Genomic DNA, 24,902 nt, shown 5'->3' on the forward strand with positions numbered 1-24,902 from the left:
AGAGAGAACAAGAGAGAGAAGACATCCAATTGGCATGCAGCAGTGGGCGGCACGAGGTGGACATTATGACAAAGAATATAACCCGGGGTGTAAGAAAAAAAATAAAATGGGATTATATGTTAATGTGTTAGTGTTCTTGTCGTTTAGTTGGTAGAACATTGTGTTAGCGATGTAAAGGTCATGGGTTTGATCCCCAATGAACATGCATACTGATAAAAAATGTAAATATTGAATGCGTTGTAAATTAGTTTATAAAAAGGCATCTGCCGAATGCATAAGTGTATTAAGGCATGGATATTGCTTATCATTTATAAAGTGAGAAGAAAACATAAGAATCTGATTGACGCACCCCTGCTTTAAGAAGCCAATACATGTAAATGTTTATTCTATTACACTTCCAGCGTGTCTCCGCTAGATGTCAGTATATTGAACTGTGCTTTGGGAGAAACACGTGACGTAGAAGAAGAGCGACGCTTGGATACTGCATGAAGCTCGAGGATGGGCAACAGATTAGAAGGTATAAGCATATAGCATTGTTTTATAATGTTTAACGGTTACATTTACCGCTTTAAGATATATAAACGTTGTAGATTGGTGTTTTTGTAAATTCTGAAATGTGCACGTTTGTTTTGGTTTAACGTTAGTTACTCAGTTTCTGTTCCATTTGATTTGTAGGGTTATACAAATCTGACGAATAACAATGAGTTGTTTTGTCCGGTATTCATGCAACTGCTTGAATGGTACAATCATCTATATCATTTAAAAGTAAAACCTGTACAACTACACGTGTTTTGTCGTTTTCAATAATGGAGCAAATGTTCCCACAAGAATGGAAAAAGTGTAATAATTGATTGTTAAACATGATGCTTATTTGATTTTTTTGTTTGTTTAAATACAAAAAGCTTGGTGTGAGGGTTAGGTTTGGAAGTATCAGGGTGAGGGGATAGAATTCAGTATAAAGTAATATACAGTTTGTATAGTTTAAGGGTCTATGGGAAGTCAACACATATGGATAAAACAAACGTGTGTGTGTGTGTGTGTGTGTTGTAGATGCATGAAGAGTGTGTATCGCTGCAGCAGTCTCTCAGTGTGGTGGGGGTTTTGGAGTGTGTGGTGCGGCGTTGTGTCGGTCCTGAAGGTGGAAGTGTGCTGCTCACACGAGACACTGGAGAAATAATCATCACCAGACATGGACAACGAATTCTCAGCACACTACACCTGGAGCACCCAATGGCCAGGTAGATCCAAAAAATGATAGTTTTTGTGTTATTTTATCTTTATATACTTTCTATACATTCCTAAAATAGGAACAGCTCCAGATGTATTCATATTTAAATATCAAAACTTCTGAGAAATTCAAATTATTTATTTATATAAAAATGATATATCTCTCGTGTTTGTCCTTTAGGATGGTGTTGGACTGTGTGAGTGCACATGCTCAAGTGACTGCGGATGGCACAAAGTCATTTATTCTCCTGCTGGCCGCGTTGCTGCGTGGAATTCGGAACTCGGCAGACAAACATGGCATAGGACACTCTTCTGCTCCTTATCTTCGAAATCTAGCTCATCGGCTGCTGGCATTCAGCTGTAAGGAGTTTGATGATGTCATAACACACAAAATCCTCCCAAATGCCTCTTTCTATTGTAGTTGCCATAGTTACAAATCCAGCAGCATTCTTGATTTGTTGGTCGGTGGGTATATTGCTGGAAGACTGGGCGTTGGCCAGGCTGATATATTGAAACGTGTTCTATGTGAATTCTACCACAAAGTGAGCCAAGGTCAAGATGCTGTAAGAACAATAACATTCCTTCATTCACATTTCTCTCTGTTGCATACGACAGTGACAGGGCTTCCAATTGGATGTTCAGAGGTGATCGAAGGGTTGGTTGTGACTCGTGATTGGTCGGTGTGGACAGACCCGAATGGATCAGCCAAAGCGCTTATTATATATGAAAGTCTTGGATCCTGCCTCATTGCAGCAAGCAACAATATATCACTGTGTGTTCAACATGACTGGCTGTCCCGTACAGATCGAGCCTTGGAACAGAAGTTAGCTAGTGTGTTACAGTTACAGGTGTGTGTGTTATTGTCATCTGTGAAACAGCCAGAAAGCGTGTTGCAGTGGGCCAGGCTGAACCACATCTCTCTGTTGGAGTGTGTCGACTCGGCTCAGCTGGATTTGCTTTGTCGCATCAGCGGAACAGAGACGGTCCCTCATCCATCTCTTCAACACCTCCTGATGCTAAAGTTCTGTAGCCGTTTTCAGCTGGGTGGACATCGCTACGCTTGTCTGGGAACTTTCTCACAAGGTGTGCCTCAAGCACACACACTTGTTTTATGTGGACCTGCGCCGGGACTCCTCGACCAGATTGTGTGCGTGAGCCGAGGAGTATTTACACTTTTGGAACATCTTTGTCAGTCCATCATTAGTACACAAAAACAGCTAAATAAATACACAGATTCTGAAATTGAGACACAGGAAAATTTGGAAAGCTCTGTTCCGGTTTCCAGCCAATCACAGCGTTCCGATTTGGACCTATCACAAATCTTTCTTTCATCTCAGGACTTGTGGGATAGAATTATGAGAGCTGGTGGAGTGATTCCTGTTGGTGGCACGTTTGAGTTCTTGTTACATCACTTCCTGTTGAATGCCCGTAACCATGGTGACTCAGAGAGCTGTAGACTGTTGGCAGAGGCTTTACTGTGTGTGCCTAGAACTTTGTACTCTCGTAGACGCTTCCTAGATGCCCAAACACATCTCTTAAGTGAACTTAAGCAAAGGACTAATGTGCAAGATTTATCCAAATGGTCAGAGCTCAAGTTCAGGCTTAATGAAGGTTCAACACTTCCGGTGTGTTTAGAGTCGGTCAGTAGTAAACAACAGCTGGTCGTTTCTGTGTTACAGTGTTTAAACAGACTTTTATGTATAGGGGCGATTCTACACACCCGCTCTCCACTACTCACCCACCCTTCCACTAGCTCTGAGGATGAAGAAGGAGAGTCAGAAAACCTGCATCTTTCAGACGATTGAAACAACAAACATATGACCGTACTGCACATGCAAGCTTATAATGTTCAGTTACCCACTACATGCAAATTTTCATATATATTTCAAAATGTAGGATATTTAAGATAAATTTAAAATTGATGACTGACTAGTTATTTTTTTCTCTTCATTATGTCTATTATTATATTATTTTAAACTTAAAAATATTTTTTTGTGATTATTTATTTACATGTGCTTGAGCTTTCTTGAAAATAACTGCCACTTGGTTTAACATTTTGTTACAAATATTAAATTTATTTGGTTTCTCGTACAGGGACATTTATAGACTTTAAAAAGCCAAAGCGTCCACATACTTTTTTCTGTATTCTATTGAATGTATGTGATAATTTCTGTTGGGTTAATATTTGTAAAATATCTCCGTATTAATATTACAAATGTCAAAACACTGAACCACAAAATTGCTTTATTTCTTTAAAAAATATTTTTTTGTATGTTATTTGTACTCTGAATTAAATAGTTCACCCAAAAACCAATATTATGTCATTATTTATTCACCCTGATGTCATTCAAAACCTGTATACGACTCTTTTTTTTCTGTGGAAGACAAAAGAAGATATTTTGAGAAATGTCTCAGTGGTTTTGTATTCATACAATGGTTTGAAACCACATGAGGGCAAATAAATAATTATAGAATCTTGGGGTTTTTTGGGGAACTATCCCTATAACTGTACAGCTCATTTTATTCTTTTAAGTATGCCATGTTTATTTACAAAAGAAGTGACATTATAGTATGGACTACAGAAAAAGAAAAGATAGCTTGTTAATAAACTGCCATAAGGAAATAAGAAAATTGATAAATTAGCTCAATAGCTATGTTTCTATTTACTATTTCTATTTAGGACCATGATGTTGTGCATCCTTCACCCAGTCCCAAATCTCCATTCCTCAATAAAGGTCCAACCTGTCCCAAAAATCACAGAAATGGTCTCTGTTCCCATGCTGTGGGTGTGACTGTAGAGTCAGGTTGAGGATTGACCAGCCCTCAGTGAATGTGTATTTTGGCCAAACAGGAAGCCTCTGCTCTCTGCAGAAGGGTGTCTGCTCCCCCCGTGAATTTGGGTCCCCTGCGTGCGCAAATGCTCCCCAGTAACATGTCATCTGATTGGCTAAGAGGGTCTCTTGAGGAGTAAGTGTGAGGTTAGTGCTAGGGGCGGAGTCAAACAAAAAGGGAAGCTCTGCTCCATGACAAGTGTGATTAAAGCAAAACGTAAGATTCGCCCATATGCTGTCATCAGACGGTGGATGGTCGAATACATACATCCAGACCGATCCACCGACGCTCACTCCAGAACGGGCAGACCATCGGGTCGGGCACAGAAACATGTAATCTGTTACAATCTGCAAAACAGGGCAGGACGTTGAGTTTTAAAAGTGTTTAAAAAGATTCAATAGTGCATAGTATGATGATGTCTTACCTGTGAAAGCATGACCCGTTTGTCCACGTTTCGGTAGAATGGGATGTATTTGTGCAGAATTTTAAGTGTATGTTGCTTAAAAATAGCCGCAATGTACAGCACACTTTCCAGCATTGACACAGATTTATTAAAAATCCCATAAACAAAGAGCACACCTTCCTCAGAGGTCGTACCTACAGGACAACCAAACAACACTGTATGATCAAAACATTTAAAAATAGCTGATCATTCAAAATTAAATCTAGATAGGACAAACCTAGTATAACTGGCTTGTAACTTTGCCAATGGCCTTTTTGGAAGGCTGTGATTGGTTGTTCCTGGATCAGCTCTCTGTCAATGAATGGCCCCCAGGTCTCAAAGGCTTCCAGGAAGCGGAAGGGGTTTATGCTCTTACCTTCAAAAGGTCACCATCGGGATTTATTTGTGTCACTGTTTGTGTACAATGTTACTTTATTGTTTGATTCAACTTTACTATGGTAATGTGCGTACCTGATTTAACCTGGGCGTTGAGCACATCTTGAGCACTGAGGGACCGCAGGCAAGCCAGATCAAATACTGAGCAGTTTGTCAGTTTAGCAAAATCCCAACCCAGTTTCATGGCATCCAACCTAAAATGCATTTGATTGCGATATACCATTAACAGCATATTAAAAGTCCAGTGTAGCGGTGAGGTTGCAAATTGCAACCAACGGCTCACTCCACCCCTCCCTTTCGAAGAACTACGGTGGCTGACACAGAACAAAGTTGTCATGTTTTCACTTCTTTGCTGAAGGATTCAACGTATTTACAAAAGGCGCGTTTGTCCGTTTATAGGGCTACTGTAGAAATAACATGGTGAATTCCATGCATGGGGACCCGCGGTGTATTTCAATAAAAATAGCTCATTCTAACAGTATTTATAACAGTATTTCTTAAAATAAGACAAAACAAGCATTAAAATATGCTTAAACAATTAAACATCAAGACACTACATAAAGGTTATATTTTCGAAAATTAGTTAATGCATTAGCATACATAACATAATAAGCAACACAACACAGTTAACAAAAAGTGTAACTCCTTTAGTTAACGCACAATGAACTCACATGAACAATTGTATTGACATCCACCAAGATGAACTAACATTAACAAAGAAACTTAACTAAAAAAAACAAATTGCTCATTGTTAGTTCATGTTAGCTAATGTTAACAAATACAACCTCACTGTAAAGTGTTATTGATATTCCTTAGTGTAAGGGATATAGGCTACATCTTTCTAATTATATCCAGAATATTTTATTTGGCAGAATTTACACTGTAGGAAAAAGCTGTCACAGGGACAGAAAAACATCCTTATATACCATTTAGGTACATATACATTTAGTACCAAGTACCTTTGAGGTGCTTTTTTCTGACAGTTTATGAGTGAGGGACCTTTAAAGTCAAATAACTAAAAGTGTGTGTGTTATTTGTATGTTACCTTGTTTTTAATGGTATAGAGAATGGTAAACTCTGTACGGCTGCATGTCTAAACAAAGACTCGCTGTTCTGTACCATTAGATGAAGACACACCGATTGGGCTCCGGCGCTCTCGCCAAAGAGAGTCACCTACACACACACACAAATTTATATACAGTAACTACATGTCCACGCTGTCGTCATTAGTCCACCCCCGGGCCCTTAAACACCTTATTTGGGTCTCCTCCAAAAGCAGCAATGTTTTCTTGGACCCACAGCAAGGCTGCCTGCTGGTCTAGAATCCCATAATTCCCAACTGCAGAGCTCTCTGGATCTATTCCCGTGACTAAGAACCCAAATGCACCTAAAAATTGCCCACATTTTACTATGTGCGTAAGAATGTATGTAACAATGTGGGAAATTAAAAGTCGACCTTACCAAGACGATACTCTATGTTTACAACCACTGTGTTGCTATAGTTACTGATGAAGCGTCCATCATACAATGGTTTGGAGGCGGAGCCAGCGACGAAGTCACCACCGTGAATCCACACCATCACTGGGAGTGATGTCACTATTGGTGATGATAAATTGACACTCAATGGGACAAACACATTTAGATAAAGACAGTCCTCGCTAACCTGTTAAAAAGGAAAGAAGCAGAGGATGAGTTTTGTGATGACGTTTATTTCTGGGGTTTATTCAATCGAATGCGTTTTGTGTATAAGTGTTTTGTACACTATGATTGGCTTAACGGTGATGTTTTTTGATTGGTGAATGATTTTGAAATATAACATACCTGAGAGAACTCTCCAGCGCATACCTGCATGCATGCAGGACGGGGAAATGTGGCATCATATATGTATGTCCAAGGTGACGCGGGTGAAGGAGACGCCCAGCGTTTCACCCCCACTGGAGGGTCCGCATACGGAATCCCAGAAAACACATAAGCTTTATCTAAAGTAAGACCGCGAACTCGACCCAGACGTGTGGTGACCACAGGGTCCACATTAGAGCTATCAACCGAAGCAGTGTTATCCAAACCATCACGCTTTATCTTATTTAGCCCAGGTATTTTATCATCACTTCCAGTAATATCCATCACGGGAGCCTTACGTACAAGATTATCATCATCGCAATTGATTTCATTACATTCAGACTCAGTATCAATCCATTCAGCGGCAACATTTCCAGGAGAATAATCAGCCGCAAAGTCTGAAGCCTTCAACAACACGTCTTCAAGCAAGTTTAAAGACTCACCTAGAAAAACATCTTTGACGTTTTCATCATAATCAATTCTCTCAAGTTCTTCATTATGTTTGAGGTTTGGGATGGAGCTGAACATAGTCCCAAATGTGTGTTTCGAGAGACTCTGTTCCATTTCTGGTCCTCCTTGCACAGCTGTCACCATTGAAAGTTGTGTAACCAAGATTAGCGTACAACTCAACAAGACCATGATGGCCATACACCCAAATCCACAAAAAAAGTTCAGAACATAGATAGGTCCACTTCTGCAGAAAGTTCTCAGTCGATCAGGTCCACGTAAAAGGTTTTTATGCTGTATTAAGGTTTTATGCGTCCTCTATAGCTGTCAGCATATTTAAACAAAAAGTGAAGAGTTGAATGTACGGAATCAGACTGCGTCTCGTGCTCTTGTGGAGTTTCTCGTGATATCAATGAGTTAGATTGCCCCACATTCATAAATTTTTCTTTCAGTCCCTCTAACTTACAAAGATCCCATTGTAAAACAAATCAGATTACAGACAACGAGAGGTCCGCTGCAAACACACAGGTCAGGTTTTAAACAAATATATTGTGTATTTCTACACAACCAAACTGTAGTTTTAAAAGTAAAAAGCAGTAAAAATGTCAAGTCTGATCCCAAAAAAAGCATTTTAAGTTGCGTAAATGTATTAGTTACCGTTCTGTGTGTGAGGTCAGCCTGTGTGATGGTGATTTTCATTATTAAAAGCACTTTTCTGTTTAATCATTTTCTGAGAGGTTTAAGTTTAATAGATTTCTGTGAAGTGTTTTGTAAACGCTGTGATAATAATCCACAGACGCATCTGGTAAAACGTGTTCAATTATGTGAAACCTTTTTTTGTCTGCATCTATAAAGTAAGAGATATTTTAAAATACATACTGTACATAATAAACTCTTGGTCGCTTTAAATGTTTAATTATTATAAATTTATCTGTACAAAATATCTGTAATTTTGACTAGTTCTACGTTGGTGTAACTTATAAAAACAAGTAGAAATGTATTTTGCCATGACATATAAATATAAATACTTTGAATACATTGAGACTTTGGAATATGCGTGACAAACTGTATAAATGATTTCTCCTTTATGTCATCTAAAATAGCCAGTAAAGCACTGACTGTGACATTACTCATGCTAAAAGACAGGACACTTAATTGGTTACTCAGAAAAATAAGCAAGTACTTCAAAATATAATTCATAACTTGTGACTCATAGCTGTTCTCACTCACGGCCTGCAGTGTGCTATACGTACAACCGTTTCCATGGCGACTATAAAATCATCAAGGATGTGTCGTGACTTGTGAGTATATGCTAGTGAAACACAACACAGTTCACACCTTATAGTATTGTGAGGTTGTAACAAGAAATCACAGAGAAGACATCTAGTTAAAGTATAAAATATTAACTTTTATTATTATTATCATCACTTTCATGATGGATGTACACTGTAAAAAATGTCAGTAGATTTAACAGTAAAATACCGTATAAATGCTACAGTATAAAACCGTATTTCATAAAACATGCGAAACCCGTAGAATTTACAGTGGAAATCTGTAATTAGTTTTACGGAGTAAGACTGTACATTTAACAGGTAAAAACATATGAAAATACGGTTTATTGGAGTAAAACATTACAGTACACTGTATTATTTGCCGTAAAAAAAGAACGTCTTAAAAATATTCTTATTACAAATAGGCTACATAAACATATCTGACTCCCCTGTGCAGTGTGCACTTAAACCAGTTTTAATATGTGTTATAAAATCATCTTTTTCTGTGTAAAGTTGTAATATAATGACTTCTATACATTGTTTAGCTTAAATTGTCTGCCTAAACCCCCCAAAAAATTTCACCTTGACATTTGTCACTTTTGATAATTTAAATATTGTTTTTATGTAATTAGCAGTGCTTTTACATTTTTAGATTGTGTGAAACAAATTTTTTGTCTCTGAACTCAAGAATGTATTTTATGGTAAAGCAATCAACTCAACAAGCATTTAAAACATAACCGTTAAGCATCATCCAATCAAGATATACGTTGCGCCTTGGCTTCGTGAACAAAGGATGTGATTGGTTGAATACTCATTGGCGCGGAGCACACAGTAACGTAAAGTTTGCGTTCCCGCGTTTCAACAGTGACGATTCTGATGAAGCACTGTCGGAGCTGAACTACAAATCAGTGGAAATATATATATATATATATATATATATATGTATGGCATTGGGCATATTGGTAAGTTGGATTTAACGGTTTTAGCAGTGTGTGATTTTAAACACGAGTAGAATGTACACTGTTTTCACGGGGCATAAACATATTTAACTAGCCAGCGCATGTAGGCAGACTTGCAAGTCCTAAAGCGTGAGAGCTCTTGATCCGTGGAAATACTCTGTAAAATATATGTTTGTTAAGTACTTTTGCTAAATAGAATCAAGCAGTGCATCGTTTTAAATACGAGTAAGTTAGCATGTAGGCTACACTGTTTAAACATGTCTGGCAGCGGATGTAGTAAAACTCGCAAGCTCTAGATGTCCTGCCCAGTTTGTGAAATATAATTTATGTGTTTGAAACCGTAGTAGAGTGTGTATTTATTCACGTAGTTTAAATGTTTAGCTGTCAGTTCTGTGTGATATCAGTGCAAATCCTTAGGTAGCATGTTTTACATAACAAACTTCACCTTAAACCACGGTGCGTGTTCAAGTGTGCATTTTTACCGTAAACAAAATAGATTCACGTGTTGCTACTCCACATGCCCTTGCTGTCACAAAACTAGAAGTTTTGAGAGTACAGAAATGGTTGCTCAGAGGATGTGAAAGGCATGATTCTTCTACCTCTCTCCTGTTTTGATGAGAAAGAGGAGCTCCTCCATTATGTAGAAGAGACAAGCCTGGCAAAGGATGTGGAGTTAGAAAACCTGCCTGTGACGCCTTGCATTATTGTGTGTGGTAAGTGAACGTTTTGTTAATATACAGTAGAACCCTAAAGCTTTAATGATTAAATGTTTAACTATAAAGTTGAGTTTATAAGTTTACATGCCCCTTGCAGAGTATGCAAAATGATAGGGATTAAAGTGATAGTTCACCCACAAATGAAAATTCTGTCATCATTTACTCACCCTCTTATCATTTTAAACTAGAACACAAAAGAAGATATTTAAAAAAATGCTGGTAACCGAACAGCAGTGGCACCCATTCATTTCTATTGTATGGACACAAAACCAACACAAGTCAATGGGGGCCAGTTAACAACATTCTTCAAAATTGTGTTCTGCAGAAGAAAGTCATACAGGGTAAATGCTGAGACAATTTTAATTTTTGGTGAACTATCAATTTAAGAAATAAGATACAAATCATACAAATTGCAATTTTTAATTAGTTCTGCACAGAACAAACTGTTCCACATGTTATATGTTTTTACATATATTCCACAACACAGATTAATAACTCGGTTTACACAAATCTAAACTTTAGAACTGGTTTATTTCTATTATTTCTAAAATCTATTTTGTGAAATGGTTATTTCAGGGCAGTACTAAATAAACTGCAATTTGTATAATATTCTTGCCATACTGTATATGTAAATACACAATAATCTTACGTTCATAAATTTATGTATATTGCATTGAAATGTATCTACAGGACCCTCCTGCTATGCTGCTGTCCGATTCATGCTAGCTGTGGACCGCAAGATTGTGAATGATGACATCACTTCTTTCATCTCTGCTGTTTGCCTAATGTTCTGCAGTTATTACTGCTCCAAAATTAACTACCCTACTGAACTGGCGTCAGTGCTTGAATTCCTGCAAAGGTATGTAAAGAGACTTAGGAGGGGAGATTCATTACGGTGTAGCTTAATTTACAGACTTATAAATGTTTTTTTTTTCTTTTCAAGGTGTTTTTTTCATCATCAATCCGGAGAAAGGGAATAAAGGAGGTGGAAAAGAAAAACAAAAAGCTACTCCCAGTCTTCACCCTAATCGCTGACCTTTCTGATCATGAATGGCGAGAGACTTTGTAAAGGTGGTCTGCAGACTGTTTCCAAGTTTATACTCGGGGTGAGAGACTTTGTAAAGGTGGCCTACAGACTGTTTCCAAGTTTTAATCTCTTAAAGGGTTATTTCAGGCTTGAATCAAATTTTCCCCATGTTTTACTTACCCTCAAGGCATCCTAAGTGAATGTAACTTTCTTCTTGAGGAATAATGGAGTCAGAGTAATAATACCACGTATCCTTTTACTTCCAAGCAGTAGAATGGGAGTGAATGGGGGGCAATTTTTTAAATCTCCAAAAAGTGCATCCATTGATCAAAGAGCGGCTCGACACGGCTCCGTGGTCTTAACAAAGGTCTTCTGAAGCGAATCCATGCGTTTGTTTAAGAGAAATATACATATTGACAACGCTATAAAGGATAATGTCCAACATCCGCTGCAGGCGAGCGAGAGGCTTGTTTCTCCGGCAAATGACGCAGAGTCTTCACCCTAAGTAAGTTCCTGTGACGAACAGCATTTTTCGCCAATATAAACACCGCCTCTTCTGGGCGGGAGCTTTCGTCGCCATCATTTAACGGAAAAACAAGCCTCTCTTTCGCCTGCAGCGGCTGTTAGACATTATCCTTAATATCGTTGTCAATATGCATATTTCTCTTAAACAAACGCATTGATTCGCTTCAGAAGACCTTTGTTAAGACCACGGAGCCGTGTCGAGCCGTTCTTCTTTCATCGATGGATGCACTTTTTGGAGCTTCAAAAAATCCCCCCCATTCACTCACATTCTGCCGCTTGGAAGTCAAAGAATACGTGGTATTATTACTTTGATTGCATTATTCTTCAAGAAGAAAGTCACATTCACTTAGGATGCCGTGAGGGTAAGTAAAACATGGGGAAATTTTGATTTTAAGCATGAAGTATCACTTTAAAGGGATAGTTCTCCCCAAAGTGAAAATTCTGTCATTTCCTCACTCTCAGGTTCTTCCAAACCTGTATACATTTTTTGTTCGGTTAAACAAAAAGGAAGCTATTTATAAGAATGTCAGTAACCAAACAGATCTTATCCCTCATTTACTGCCATAGTAGGGAAAAAAATACTATGGGAGTCAATGGGGGATGAGATCTGTTTGGTAAATGACATTCTTACAAATAAATTCCTTGGTGTTTAGCAGAACAAAGAAATATATACAGTACAGGTTTGACATGACAAGAGAGTGAGTAAATGATGACAGAATTTTCATTTTTGGGTGAAGCATCACTTTAAATGTAGACTGGACTGAACGATTTTAATTAAACCACTGTATACCAGTTGAAACACGAGAACAGAAAAATGCACTAATATTTTGTCTTAAATGCCTGCCAGTCTTTATTAAAGATACTTGGGACCTCACTGATGTCTTTGTCTTTTATAGATTTTGATGGGTTTTGATGATTTGATTTAGGTTTGCAAATGTAAGATATTTATCAATTAGTTTAACAGTAATTTTAATAGTTTCTTAAAGGTTAAATCTGAATGTTTAGCAAATAATTATAGAGTTTAACTGTAATTATTACAACATAAACCTTTAAATTAGACAGTGCTGAACTGTAAAAAAGATGGTTATGAACCGTAATTAATACAATGTAAACCTTTAAATTAGAAAGTGCTGAACTGTAAAAAAGATGGTTATGAACCGTAATTAATACAATGTAAACCTTTAAATTAGAAAGTGCTGAACTGTAAAAAAGATGGTTATGAACCGTAATTAATACAATGTAAACCTTTAAATTAGACAGTGCTGAACTGTAAAAAAGATGGTTATGAACCGTAATTAATACAATGTAAACCTTTAAATTAGACAGTGCTGAACTGTAAAAAAGATGGTTATGAACCGTAATTAATACAATGTAAACCTTTAAATTAGAAAGTGCTGAACTGTAAAAAAGATGGTTATGAACCGTAATTAATACAATGTAAACCTTTAAATTAGAAAGTGCTGAACTGTAAAAAAGATGGTTATGAACCGTAATTAATACAATGTAAATCCTGGAATTTGACAGGTATAAACTGTTTTTATAACAGCATAAACAAGTAAATTAGACAGTTATGAACCGTAAAAAAGAAAATTATTAACTGTAAAATATACGGTACAGTGGGTGCAATCCCGTAAAACCAATAACGTTGCAACCGTACTTTTGACGGTAAAGTTCTGGCAACCACAGCTGCCGGTTTTTTACCGTAAAATTTACGGAATATTTTTTACAGTGTACTTACGTGAAAGAGTCTTTAAATAATGCACGTGTAGACCTACTGTGTATGATACTAAAATAAATGTGGTACACAGTGAGCAAACAGTGTTTATATACAGTTTATATATATATATATTTGCTATAGAGAAATTTTCTTCACATTTTATTATTGTTTTCGACAATGTTAATTGAAGAAATAAAAATTGACGAGGAGTTTGAAATGGAACAGAACAGGTTAACAGAATGACATTAATGTGTTGCATAAAAGTTAAGAAGCCAACAAACTCCTTGTAGTCCAACATACATCAGCCAATTGGAGACACTTTGGGCTGAAGAGGTGGGGCCATAGTCCCAACCAGGGAACCAATCATATCCTGCAAAGAGAAACATTGTGTCAAATCTAAGGTTTGAGTGCATTGTTATATTTCTTTTTAAGACTGTATACTGTATATTTGAACCAATATTTTGTGTGTTATTGTAACATCTCAATATCGTGCACACTGTAAAAGTTCTTACTGCAGACGTTGTCTCGACAGATCTCTGAGCCACAACCGCTGCAAGCCACACCTGGTATATATGGAGTCACACCATGAACTTGTCCCCTGCATTTGAACATGTTAGAATATCATTAATGAAATTTTACCAAGTGGACATACTTCTTAACTAAATATTGCTTTTACTGTATCAATGCAATATTTAACAAAGTCAACAACTATCTATTTCTTCTATTTCTGTGACACACAATCTGCTCTATAAACCTGTTACCCATCTAGAATGTCACAGAATATTCAAATGTAAATCTAACGTACGAATCGCCATAGTTGCAGACAAAAATGGTGGATTCCGGATGTGAGGAGAAGTTTTCGATTCCTTTAGTGCACACGTTAACAGCACAGCCCACCTTGAAGTTCGTAGACCACATTAACTAAAAAAAATAAAAAAAATTACACATAAGACTGATGAGCAGAAGTTTAAATAAACTGTAAGAGATTTTAATTTAAGTATACCTGTGCGTGGTGGCCACACAATCTCGAGCAGTTGTTTGTTTTGAGAGAATATGCTCCCTCTTTATTCCATCTGTGTATGGCGTTCTCCACTGAGAAGGTTGAAAAGGGAACTCCTAACCAGATGTTCTCCCCCATCCACCCGAACATTGGGTGTCCGAAATGTGCCATGGAAGGGGCGTGAGAGGCCTTGCAGTGTCTCGCCCGGTCCCTTGCTCCTTTGGCCAATTCATTGTCCCATGACTGTGGAAAACGCCAGTACAGCAAAAGTTAATCTTTTCAATCGGTGTAAATGTGTCAATTCAGTTTCACTTGAGAATGAACCTGAGAACAACAAAAGATGTGTAGTTGTGTGATTTCATATTGCAATGCTGTTGACTCTTCCTTTTGCTCTATTTTAAAAATCTGATACAGATCAAGACAGACACAATAGGGAACCATTCCTTGCAGCTCAAAAAACACACTGCTCATACAAAAGCTCTTTCTATTACCATGACAACCAGAACGATTTATTGTACTGTATCTGTTTATCTGGAGCACAAAACAAAGAGGCATGTTTTGTAGCAGACCATGGTGAATCTCTACTATATTTATAGATGCATATCTAAAGAGCACAAAAGAAGCCAGATTAAATACAATTTAATTTATTTGTGAAATCCTGAAAAGATAAAAACAGAAGATGAAAGCAGACCGAGAACAGATTGCTTTCAATAACTACGCAAATAAATATGACAACATACATAGCCTATTTTATTGGTTACACAACCGAGAAACGAATATTAGTCCTCACTACACCATGCATAAAGAGGGCAGCAGAATAACAGAGACTTGAGAGCACCTGTCTTACCATAGAGTGCAAACTGGCCGCAGGTGGAGAGACGCGCGAGCGGTGCGCATTGTGCGCCAGCACACACCGGCGGATGAACTCCGGTTCCGTTATTCCCGGTATGAATGCAAGAACCCCGCAAGTGCCGTACAGAAGAACCGATATCCGTAAGACAAGACAGCCGAGAGAGTCCATGGCAACTGTCTCGAGCAGTACTGGTTTTCTGTAGATAAATGATTCAATGGAGCATCACTGAAGGAGATGCTCTGACCCGTGCGTCATGGTGCCGTGGATTTGCCCACTCCCGTTCTCTCTGTCTGTGTATCTCCGTATCTTTTTAAAGGACTTTAACAGAACCACCCACCATGTCACGAAAAATATGATGCGCGTGGCTCTTTGTCTCCAACTACCACGCACTTCACCCGCATATTTACTGGGCGCCAAAAGCAAAATAAATCGTGATTTGCATAATTTTGCTATATTTAGCTGAAGAATAAAAGCATCATGTGCACATTTGTACATTAAAATATAGATGTATATTAAATATCTATAGGCTATTTACATTTAGGGTAAATGTAAAATTTACACAGAGGTTTTAGTGGCTTTAAATGTAATTATTTAAAATTTTTATAAAATGTCAAGAATTATTCATCTAAAACTTGACCATACACATAATAAATACTAGTATTTTTATACTGTTTATTTCCTTAAAAAAAAGTTTAAATAATGATGACGTCTTTCATATACAGTTTTTACAGAATCTTGTGTGTTTTTCCATCTGTCCAGCATTGTTGACTGCATTACCCAGAAACCTTGCGTGATGACAAGAGTGACGCGCTTTCTGAGACTCACCGTGTTTGATTTCACCATAGCAACAAAGGGGCGGAAGTAAAAATCGTCTTTAGACCTGTTAATTTTAATAAATATTTATCCATTTTATTCATCATGAGCGCAAATAACAAGACTTTACCTATACAACAAAGTCCGCGCCAGGTAAGTGCGCTTTTTGTAATAACCGACCATGGCATTTATCAGAACAATGATGTTATTAATAATTTGTATGTTTATTGTTTTCTGAAGCCCAAGAATACAGAAGCACGTCGCGGGCCAAGGCCAGCAGAGTAAGTTTAGAGAAATAAAAACGATAAGCTGCAGGCAAAAGATGATCGTATATGTCACATTGTATATTATTTTGTAACAGAGTCCCAGTGCTGCAGTTAGATACGCTACAAGACGCATTGAACGAGGTGGGAAACAAGGCCTAAAAATTATAACATTTGTGTACATTTGTATGATGTTCACCTTTTTACTTAATTAGAAAAATGAACTGTATTTAATGTAAACTTAGGATAGGTTTCAAACTGCTGGTTGTCTTGTTTGACAGTATCTTGCCATCATTCCCAAGGATGCTGCTGTCTCAAGAGATGTATCAGCTTTTAGCTGGGGCTCTCCTGCCCTCACAAACTCAAATCAGGTACCCATTCAAAGCTATAAAAATAAGCAGTCTTTCATTTCTGGGTGTTTGTTAGTGGTTGAAAGTAGAAATCAAAGTAAAAAGAGGATGTGGTGCACGTGGGTAAGTGATTCAAACATACATCGCATGTACTACCACACTACACCACAATCTCAACACTTCACTACAGAAGAGTCTTGTGTGTTTTCCTCCAGTGTTTTGAGACCAATATAAAAGAAAAGAATCTGGTGGATCATGGAGAATCACTACAGCTGAGCAGCAGGGTCCCGACACAGAGAAGTCCACTGTACACCCATAAATCAAACACAGATCCACCCGACTTGACCTCTGAAACCCCAGCACAACCCAGCTATAACCCGTCCAACACTGTACGACCCAACAAGAAGATGAGGGATGCAGTAAGTTCAGTTTTAAGCTTGTATTGACTTATACACAACCAATCATGTGTTTTCTGTTCGTCTGTGTTTGTTACGCTCCAGAAGAATTGTACATATGGTTGGCTGATATATTTGTGTGTAGGAGGGGCTTACGGAGGAGAGGAAACTACAGGCAGTAATAGAGCAGGTTATGGTGGATCAGCTGTCGAGGTCAATCTCGCTCTCTCTCTCTCTCTCTCTCTCTCTCTCTCTCTCTCTGTCTGTATCTTTGGTGAGTAATAACATGGTGAGAGTTGTTCAATGCTCACGCAGGGCTGTCATTAGCGATCCGGAACAGAATGCTGTGTCTGTCAGTCCCACGAGCGTCCCACCACGCTACACGAGAACTCTTCACCACACTAAGTAAAACCCGCCCACATACATGACTCATATATGAAACTCTCTCTGTCTCATACTCATGGATTTGGAGAAGGTCATAGTGGTTCAATCCCCACAACAAGAGGATTGTTAAAGGGACATTATCAATTTTGTATTTTTATTCATAATTAGTGACTTGTCAAATCGTGAGGCTTATTGAGAAGATGTGATAATAATATTTCTGTTGCATGTCAGATGATAAACACACCAAATAACAAAGAAATGGGTAAACTTTGTTAATAATGTTTAAAAAATGCATTCTTTTGTTTCCGTGCACACTTATGCTTTCTTTTTTGTTATTTTTGATATTTACTGTAGATTTCTTTGTTGTGCCTTTAGAGTAAAAACCCAGACATCTTTAACAGAGAACCTCCTGTCCAACAAGGTCCGCTTTAACGCCAGGATTTTATCAAGGTAGTCTCAACTATTGGTTAGTTTTATCATATTGTAATGGAGATTTAGCCATATTTGCTTTATTATCTGTGGCACGTGCGCTGAAAGACTTTGCTGTAATTTTGCAGCAGTTTTGCCAGTAACTTACTGTAGATTGGATTTCTACTTAATATTTTCCTATTAGTACTGCTTATAATTTGAGTTAAACTTTACTTCAATCAAAAGTAAAACACTTTGACTTTTGAGATTCAAAATGAGCTAGAAGAGATTGGTCTCATTACTGTAATTACATTGCAAAAATAACATTCTTCCTGAGCATTTTTGTTCTGTTTTCTAGTAAAAATATTTAAAACTTCATAAATTACGATACATTTACATAACAAGAAAAGTAACCCAGTCTTGTTTAATGAAAGAAAATATAAGAACTAGGTAAGTTTTTGTTAAATCTACAGTAAATTACTGGCAAACCTGCTGCAAAACTACAGCAAAGTTTTACAGTGTGTGTTTGGTTTACAGGTGTGGACGTGAAGCGTGTCGAGAGCTGATCGGTTTCTTCTTCACCTGTGACCAAACGCTGACAGTGTACGAGTACAGAAATTTCGGTAAAAACAGGTCAGTCTGTGTTGTTTTGCATGTACACAAATGCAACACAAACACATGCGCACACAAATATTTGTCAGAAACATTTACAGTGTGTATGGTTTGGATGCATAATAGCTAGTTTTGTTTTAATATATTTTCAGATGGAACGCTCTGCCCTTTATCGCTCGTGGGGTGTATCAGAACAGAGGGAGACCGTACAGCCTGCAGGACATCTCGCAGGTTCAACACACTCATCATCTGTCACGCACACACACACACACACACAATATTACCTCATTAACACTCTGCCTACATCACCCAGGGTGCCGAGCTTCACTTCTGTACAGACGGCCCACACCTCCCCCACAGCCTGAGACAGCAGCCACGCATATCTCTCAAAGTTACTGATGTGGATGAGACGGCCAAGAGAGCCCTGCTGTATGTACCACACATGCACACACACACGCACGCACGCACGCACGCACACAGACGAGCAAGTGAAGTGTAAGCAAGTTTTTCTTTGTACAGATTCCAGTATGGGGAAAGCCTGTTTCATCTCTCTGAAGAGGAAATCAATGAAAGAAACACCCTGAAGGCAATTCAAGGTTAATACATAACACACGTTCTTTCCCACTGGCCCATTTTCAGTTTCATTTACGTAGAGGTTTTGGAGTCAAAACAGATGGGCGTAAAAATCCATTGGGACTTTTATTGGCATTTACTGGGCTAAACTGAGGGTTGACAAAGTGCAGCCGGCAGTGAGCATCAAATAAATAAACGCACGTTTACAAGTCACTCTACGATTGTGGAAGATCGAGTTGGCAACTGACAACACACATTCAGTCAAACACATGAAAATGCACAAACACACCTGTCAAAAAGGTTAGGTTTTTTTGTAGCTTACAATACATCCTGGTTTAATGTGTGAAGAACAGAAAATCAAAGCCATTCGTACATTGATCTTGCTAGGTAAATTAATAGATTACCATGGAATTTATACTTGGAATTAAGCGCCCTGATTGGTGGATGTTTTGCAGATGTGGTGCGTGATAGGCTGAGGGGACGTGCGGTCCAAACCTTGATCCACCTAGGGAGACATCTGCAGAACTTGGATTCAAAGGCAGATAGTGTTCTACAAAAAGAGCTTCTCAGAAAATCACTCATGGACCGTCTGTGTCTCACTCAACAGGTGCAGAGAACAAAATAAAAACAAATTTGCATGCAAAGTCCATGCACAAACACCAGGCATGTTGAACATTAGATCAGCATGCTACGTGGTTACGTTATTGTGTTCTGCGTGTGTATCAGGACTTCGAGGCGGTGTGGAGGATTGTGAGTCGGTGTGCTGAGGGGCGGGTGCACCCCGCCGATGTGATGCGTGCCGTTACCGGGGAGATGAGCGAGAACAGAAAGGCCTTGTTCCTGAAGGTGAGAGACGCATTTGACAGCTGTTGTCCTCCAGAGAGCGCCGTTGAGCACTTGAGTCTCAATTCTGTAAATTTACTGCTGTATTGAATGTATGTCTCCCTTTGTTTTTTTAGGTTTATGTAAAGCTTGACCCAAATAAAACTGGCTGCATATCCATGAGTGATGTTGAAAAATTCTATAGAGGCAAACAAGACTCGTACACAACACACGGTGAGCCAATTGATCATTTTGTTTCTTGTTCATAGGCAGTTAGGTATTGTAATAGTATTTATTGAATGATTATCTATCTTGTACGACAATCATTGAGTAGTCTTAAATATGTGGTATCTATGTGTAATTTAAAAAATAAACTCAGTACAGACCATATTTAATTCATCAGTAACACTTTTCAATGGTTCAATTTGTTAGCATTTAAACCTTACATTAGGTATTATTAAATAACAATGAACAGTAATTTTACAGCATTTATTCATATAGATTTATCTTAATGTATATATATATATATACTAATGATTATTGCAATTCCATGTTAGTTTACAATACGTTAAGCAGTTTATGTGAGTACAGTACAGTATATTATGTGGTAAAGGACATTAGATTAATACATTAACATTATTAGATGAATAAATGCTGTAAAAAAAGATTCTCTTTCATAAATAATGTGTACAAATTCAACCTTATTGTAAGGCTTACCAATGTAACGGAGTGCGCCTAATGCATAAAAGCAACATCACAACATGGGCTACACAGATGATTTATGTTTATGTTATAATTTTTATATTGAATCGTCGACAGAAGTGGATCCAAACGCTGACTTCTGGGCCTTCATAAAGCAAGCAGGAGAGGTCAACAAAAGCGTGTCCTATGCAGAGTTTGAGGACTATTATGACGGTCTGAGTATTGAAATCCCTGATGATGAAGAATACATCAATAATCTGAGATCTATGTGGGGTATCTGAGAGTGTGTTACATTCATATCCCAGTCTAGTTTATCGATTTTGAACGACAAGTACAATTTTAAATACAAGTAACATGCTATGATTTACTGTACTGTACATACTGCAACAATGTAACATCTGTATATAGGAAGCTAGTGAACTTTATATGAAAACTATTTAATAGTATATAGATTATTTAAAATACCGTTTTGACTGTCACGTGCTAACTTAATGTATTAATTTATGTTTTTGTGTGCAGATATGCATAAGTATGTTATGAAGATTTACTTGAAGTCTGGGATATCATTTGATTTGTTGCTAGTTCAGAATGCAGCTGCCAGAGTTCTAACCAGGTCCAGAAAATACCATCACATAACCCCAATGTTATCAACCCTTCACTGGTTACCCATTAAGTATCGTATTGACTTTAAAGTTCTTTTAATCACTTATAAAGCCTTAAACGGTTTAGCCCTTACCTACTTAACAGAGCTTCTATCACATTACAACCCATCACGCTCTCTAAGATCTCAAAACTCCAGACTTTTGATAACACCTAGAATAACTAAATCCACCGAAGGGGGCGGAGCTTTCTCATACGTAGCACCTAAACTCTGGAATAGCCTTCCCGATACTATTCCAGGGTCAGACACACTCCCAATTTAAATCTAGATTAAAGACACATCTTTTCAGCCAAGCTTTCACTTAATGCAAAATATGCTAAATAAACCACCGGGAGACTGCATTTATTAGATATTATTTACTATAATAATCTTGCTTGTTCTATAAACACCATGCACTGTGCTGTGTTTTACCTTTTTTGTGTTTTTCAGTTTTTCTTATTTTCTCCTGTAAAGCTGCTTTGGAACAATGCACATTATGAAAAGCGCTATATAGATAAAATTGAATTGAATTGCTTTTATTGAGTTACAACAGCATTTGTACATATTAACACCTCAATGAAAGGCGATGCAAAAATGAAAATTCACAGATGAATTATGTGTCCAATATGGACATAAATGTATGCATGGCATTAAAAAGGTTATTTGTGTCTGTATGTATGAAATGTCTCTAAATGTGTCAATGACCATTGGATAATCTTGTCACAGATCCATTAGAATGCGTGTGTGTGTGTTGTTCCTCAGAGCCCTCCTCATCCTCTTCCTCATCACTTCTCTCATCACCCTTTAGCTAAACAGAAAGAGAGAGAATTTATGACATTTTTTATTGATGCACAAAGGTTCTTAGTAAGAAGTTTCTAGTAATGCTGATTAAATGGATTACTGTCTTTGTAACCAATGAATGTAAATGTAAAAAAACAGATGGATATGAATGGTGTTTGAGGGGTGTTGTTCACTAACATTTCCGAAGAGGAACTTTTTGACCATGCGAAGAATCAGAGAGGCCCAAAACACGTGCAATAACAGCAGCACCACCAGCATTACGTTAAAAAAATAATATCCGAAAAAGGGTTCAAACTGGTCCAGAGGAGACACCCACGTACAGTGAATCAGCCTGCACAACACAGACACAAGATTAAACTCCCAATTAAAGTCTCCAACACAGTTAGCCTACCTCTGTCACAAACTTACCAGAATGGAAAGATGATGAGTCTGGTTACCATAAAGACCAGAGCAAAAACCACAAAGACACTGTTGCAGGTAATCTCCCATCCGGCGTAGTTGAACATCTTGGCACACTGACATACAGAGAAACAACAATAACTCGATACAAAATAACTCACAATATAATAACTCAACCCACTCTGAAGGACCACAAAAAAATAAAGATATCAATAAATAATACATAAAATTATATACAGTATATATAAAATTATGTAAATAGATAAAGGATTTTTTCATACTGTAGCTCAGGGAACTTTTAACTCACATTTAAGTTGTTTACATTTTTTCAAGATCAACCCGTGTCATTCGAATTTTGTTAATGTTGTTGCAGAGCCCTTATTGTAAATTAAATTATGGCTTTTAAGATTAAAAATGTAACTATAGTTTAACTGTTGTATTTACCCTAAACATCGTCTCGCTACAGTCGCCATAGGTTGACCATGATATTAGTAGTAAAACTATGCAAAATCAATGCAAATCCACCAAAAAAGAAAACTACGCTTTTACGATAATAGTGCAAAACCATGGTTCATTTCCCCAAGGTTCTAAATACTACTGTTTAGACTTGTACTGTAATGTACAAATGTTTGAGTTCATATTTTTGATGTAGACTTTGGTGTCTGAGCTTGTGACATTGTGATGTCTTATGATGATAGGCTCATCTTTTTTTTTAATCTGTCTCTTTCCTTCATAGTCTGTCCTCACCTCAAGTAAGACATCAGATGTGTCGTGCACGAGCATGACCAGCGTGCCAATGCGGATGTAGTTGGCACACCAGGAGAAGCACAGTAGAGTTAAAGTCGCCCAGTGATGGACCAACTGCTCCTTAAAGTCCTGAGAGAGAGAGAGATTCATAAACCTGAATATACTTACAGTATCTGTTGAGGTATGACAAGTTATATAAAGCCAAAACAATAATTGACTTAACTAAGGGAAAGTCAGGCAATTCCTTTAAAAGCATATCCACATCCGATATCTTTTTCATTTTCTATATTTCTTACACAAAGCGCCAATTTATTACTTTTGCATATGGATTAAATGCTAGTAACAATAGTCAAAGTAATTGCATTTATTAAACATTTGAAAGGGATAGTTCACCCAAAAATTCTGTCATCATTTAGTCACCCTCAGATTGTTTCAAATCTGTATAAATTTCTTTCTTCTGCTAAACACAAAGGAAGATATTTGAAATAATGTCAGTAACCGAACAGATCTGGTCCCCCATTGACTCCCATAGTATTTATTTTCCCTACTATGGCAGTAAATGGGGGACGAGATCTGCTGGGTTCTGTCATTTTTCCAAGTATCTTCCTCTGTGTTTAGCAATACAAAGAAATGTATACAGGTTTGGAACAATCTGAGGGTGAGTTAATGATGGCAAAAGTTTTATTTTTGGGTTAACTGTCACTTTAACACCTGCTCAATGCATTGTTTGCATTATATTGACATGTTATTACTTGTAAAGTAACTTGCTAACTCATTTATGACATTAATAACAGGCTAGCAGATATAGCGTGGATCTAATCGCATGTGTAATAACAGTATCACGGTATGTAAACTGATGTAAAGACTGATAATTTACAGTAGCTCATCATTACCTTACGTTTTATGTCTGCAGCCACACTGAATAGTAAAGATCCATAAAAACTCATCTCAATGATGTAATACCAGTACTGAGAATCCAGCAGCGACTGTATAGACACACACACACATACAGAGACACATACAAAGCAAACACGCCTGTCATAAAAAACACAAACTCCCAGAACTGCATGCAAATATTAAATCTGGTTTTCAGCCTCTCACACACATGCTCTTCAACATACATGTGCACTTTCTTGCTCTTAAAGCACAATAAGAAAGTTGCTCTTGTTAATTATTGTAATAAAAAGTCACACTTACTTGTTTTGGATATCCTGCCCACACTTCTCGTAGGTCGTAAAACCAAGGTTTCTATTGCACAAACCAATACAATAATAAATAAATGATTTTTTCATTTACTAAATAACAACATTAGGTTTAGCAAAGAACCGCACTCCTGTCAATTTGTCATTGGCCAGGATTCTTGAGTTGAATTTTAAAAATATGTACTGTATAACCCTATGCATGAGCAATAGTGGTGCTTGTCCTTGCAAATGAGTATGAGTATGTGTGTGTGTAGGCCTGTTCATGCCTGTTATTGTTCTTGTTAATAGATCTTTCTTTAAGAGCGGGAGTTGTTCACAGGTGGGGAAATGTTACTAATTTACCCCTCAGGCATGTCTCACAAAAACATGCTGATTCAAGGTCTCTCCTGAGAATCTCTGCATGTGCTTCAACACACATATACTCAGCTGTGTGGAGGTCATTTAGAGGTTCAAAAAGAGTCTCGGGTCAGAACAAAACCACTCACATCGTGAAGAGCCAGTACGCCTCCAATCGATGACAACAGATAAAATGCAAACCGC

The 24,902-nt window shown here is 37.6% G+C and overlaps 5 protein-coding genes across 7 annotated transcripts in view; 2 read left to right on the forward strand and 3 right to left on the reverse strand.

Annotated features, from left to right (window-relative positions):
• Positions 1 to 437: 437 nt before the first annotated feature.
• Positions 438 to 3,552, forward strand: bbs10 (Bardet-Biedl syndrome 10). Of its 2 annotated transcripts, XM_057348097.1 has the most exons (4): positions 438 to 517; positions 1,051 to 1,238; positions 1,409 to 1,587; positions 1,843 to 3,552. In XM_057348097.1, the coding sequence occupies exons 2-4, from the start codon at positions 1,051 to 1,053 to the stop codon at positions 3,030 to 3,032; spliced, it is 1,557 nt and encodes a 518-aa protein (XP_057204080.1). In that variant the 5' UTR covers positions 438 to 517; the 3' UTR covers positions 3,033 to 3,552. The 2 variants fall into 2 exon arrangements, with proteins under 2 accessions (XP_057204080.1, XP_057204079.1); XM_057348096.1 differs by having other exon boundaries at positions 1,409 to 3,546.
• A 154-nt stretch (positions 3,553 to 3,706) lies between these two features.
• si:dkey-30c15.17 (crystal protein) lies at positions 3,707 to 7,147 on the reverse strand. The gene is made up of 8 exons (XM_057348098.1): positions 6,719 to 7,147; positions 6,359 to 6,560; positions 6,151 to 6,284; positions 5,943 to 6,070; positions 4,973 to 5,091; positions 4,740 to 4,877; positions 4,484 to 4,656; positions 3,707 to 4,406 (listed from the first exon to the last, which is right to left on the reverse strand). The coding sequence occupies exons 1-8, from the start codon at positions 7,019 to 7,021 to the stop codon at positions 3,954 to 3,956; spliced, it is 1,650 nt and encodes a 549-aa protein (XP_057204081.1). The 5' UTR covers positions 7,022 to 7,147; the 3' UTR covers positions 3,707 to 3,953.
• Positions 7,148 to 13,065: 5,918 nt separating this feature from the next.
• Positions 13,066 to 15,643, reverse strand: glipr1b (GLI pathogenesis-related 1b). Its single transcript, XM_057348357.1, has 5 exons — positions 15,246 to 15,643; positions 14,402 to 14,641; positions 14,204 to 14,319; positions 13,911 to 13,996; positions 13,066 to 13,768 (listed from the first exon to the last, which is right to left on the reverse strand). Exons 1-5 carry the CDS (start codon positions 15,417 to 15,419, stop codon positions 13,644 to 13,646), a joined length of 741 nt encoding a protein of 246 aa, XP_057204340.1. The 5' UTR covers positions 15,420 to 15,643; the 3' UTR covers positions 13,066 to 13,643.
• Positions 15,644 to 16,058: 415 nt separating this feature from the next.
• On the forward strand, positions 16,059 to 21,884 carry caps2 (calcyphosine 2). Of its 2 annotated transcripts, XM_057348738.1 has the most exons (16): positions 16,059 to 16,217; positions 16,305 to 16,345; positions 16,426 to 16,471; positions 16,609 to 16,698; positions 16,893 to 17,096; positions 17,218 to 17,285; positions 17,388 to 17,477; positions 17,832 to 17,906; positions 18,402 to 18,497; positions 18,629 to 18,707; positions 18,790 to 18,905; positions 18,996 to 19,072; positions 19,505 to 19,656; positions 19,776 to 19,895; positions 20,009 to 20,105; positions 20,691 to 21,884. In XM_057348738.1, the coding sequence occupies exons 1-16, from the start codon at positions 16,170 to 16,172 to the stop codon at positions 20,852 to 20,854; spliced, it is 1,563 nt and encodes a 520-aa protein (XP_057204721.1). In that variant the 5' UTR covers positions 16,059 to 16,169; the 3' UTR covers positions 20,855 to 21,884. The 2 variants fall into 2 exon arrangements, with proteins under 2 accessions (XP_057204721.1, XP_057204720.1); XM_057348737.1 differs by having other exon boundaries at positions 16,060 to 16,217; positions 17,218 to 17,477.
• A 23-nt stretch (positions 21,885 to 21,907) lies between these two features.
• The window catches only part of cers3b (ceramide synthase 3b), a 5,237-nt gene continuing 2,242 nt past the window's right edge, over positions 21,908 to 24,902 (reverse strand). The window contains exons 5-11 of the mRNA XM_057348739.1: positions 24,848 to 24,902; positions 24,358 to 24,408; positions 24,054 to 24,146; positions 23,161 to 23,289; positions 22,423 to 22,529; positions 22,192 to 22,345; positions 21,908 to 22,021 (exon numbers count right to left, since the gene is read on the reverse strand). The exon at positions 24,848 to 24,902 is cut by the window's right edge and continues 3 nt beyond it. Of these exons, the coding sequence (XP_057204722.1) occupies positions 21,911 to 22,021; positions 22,192 to 22,345; positions 22,423 to 22,529; positions 23,161 to 23,289; positions 24,054 to 24,146; positions 24,358 to 24,408; positions 24,848 to 24,902 (700 nt within the window). The 3' untranslated portion in view covers positions 21,908 to 21,910. The remainder of the gene's footprint in view (positions 22,022 to 22,191; positions 22,346 to 22,422; positions 22,530 to 23,160; positions 23,290 to 24,053; positions 24,147 to 24,357; positions 24,409 to 24,847) is intronic.

Source organism: Triplophysa rosa, linkage group LG12, assembly GCF_024868665.1.
Source record: "Triplophysa rosa linkage group LG12, Trosa_1v2, whole genome shotgun sequence".
In the NCBI taxonomy this organism is placed as follows: domain Eukaryota; kingdom Metazoa; phylum Chordata; class Actinopteri; order Cypriniformes; family Nemacheilidae; genus Triplophysa; species Triplophysa rosa.

Bases quoted from the DNA above. Each gene is read 5' to 3' on its own strand.
- si:dkey-30c15.17 (XM_057348098.1), bottom strand. From the start codon at position 7,021: ATGGATATTACTGGAAGTGATGATAAAATACCTGGGCTAAATAAGATA. The intron at 6,071-6,150 runs GTGTTTAAGGGC...GTGTGTGTGTAG, and splicing joins TTGGAGGAGACCCAAATAAG to GTGACTCTCTTTGGCGAGAG. The intron at 4,657-4,739 runs GTTTGTCCTATC...GTTGTCCTGTAG, and splicing joins TTACAAGCCAGTTATACTAG to GTACGACCTCTGAGGAAGGT.
- bbs10 (XM_057348096.1), top strand. From the start codon at position 1,051: ATGCATGAAGAGTGTGTATCGCTGCAGCAGTCTCTCAGTGTGGTGGGG. The intron at 1,239-1,408 runs GTAGATCCAAAA...TTTGTCCTTTAG, and splicing joins CTGGAGCACCCAATGGCCAG to GATGGTGTTGGACTGTGTGA.
- caps2 (XM_057348737.1), top strand. From the start codon at position 16,170: ATGAGCGCAAATAACAAGACTTTACCTATACAACAAAGTCCGCGCCAG. The intron at 16,699-16,892 runs GTACCCATTCAA...GTTTTCCTCCAG, and splicing joins CCCTCACAAACTCAAATCAG to TGTTTTGAGACCAATATAAA. The intron at 18,498-18,628 runs GTCAGTCTGTGT...ATATATTTTCAG, and splicing joins AGAAATTTCGGTAAAAACAG to ATGGAACGCTCTGCCCTTTA.
- glipr1b (XM_057348357.1), bottom strand. From the start codon at position 15,419: ATGGACTCTCTCGGCTGTCTTGTCTTACGGATATCGGTTCTTCTGTAC. The intron at 14,642-15,245 runs GTAAGACAGGTG...CGTTTTCCACAG, and splicing joins CGGCCAGTTTGCACTCTATG to TCATGGGACAATGAATTGGC. The intron at 14,320-14,401 runs GTATACTTAAAT...TATTTTTTTTAG, and splicing joins TGTGTGGCCACCACGCACAG to TTAATGTGGTCTACGAACTT.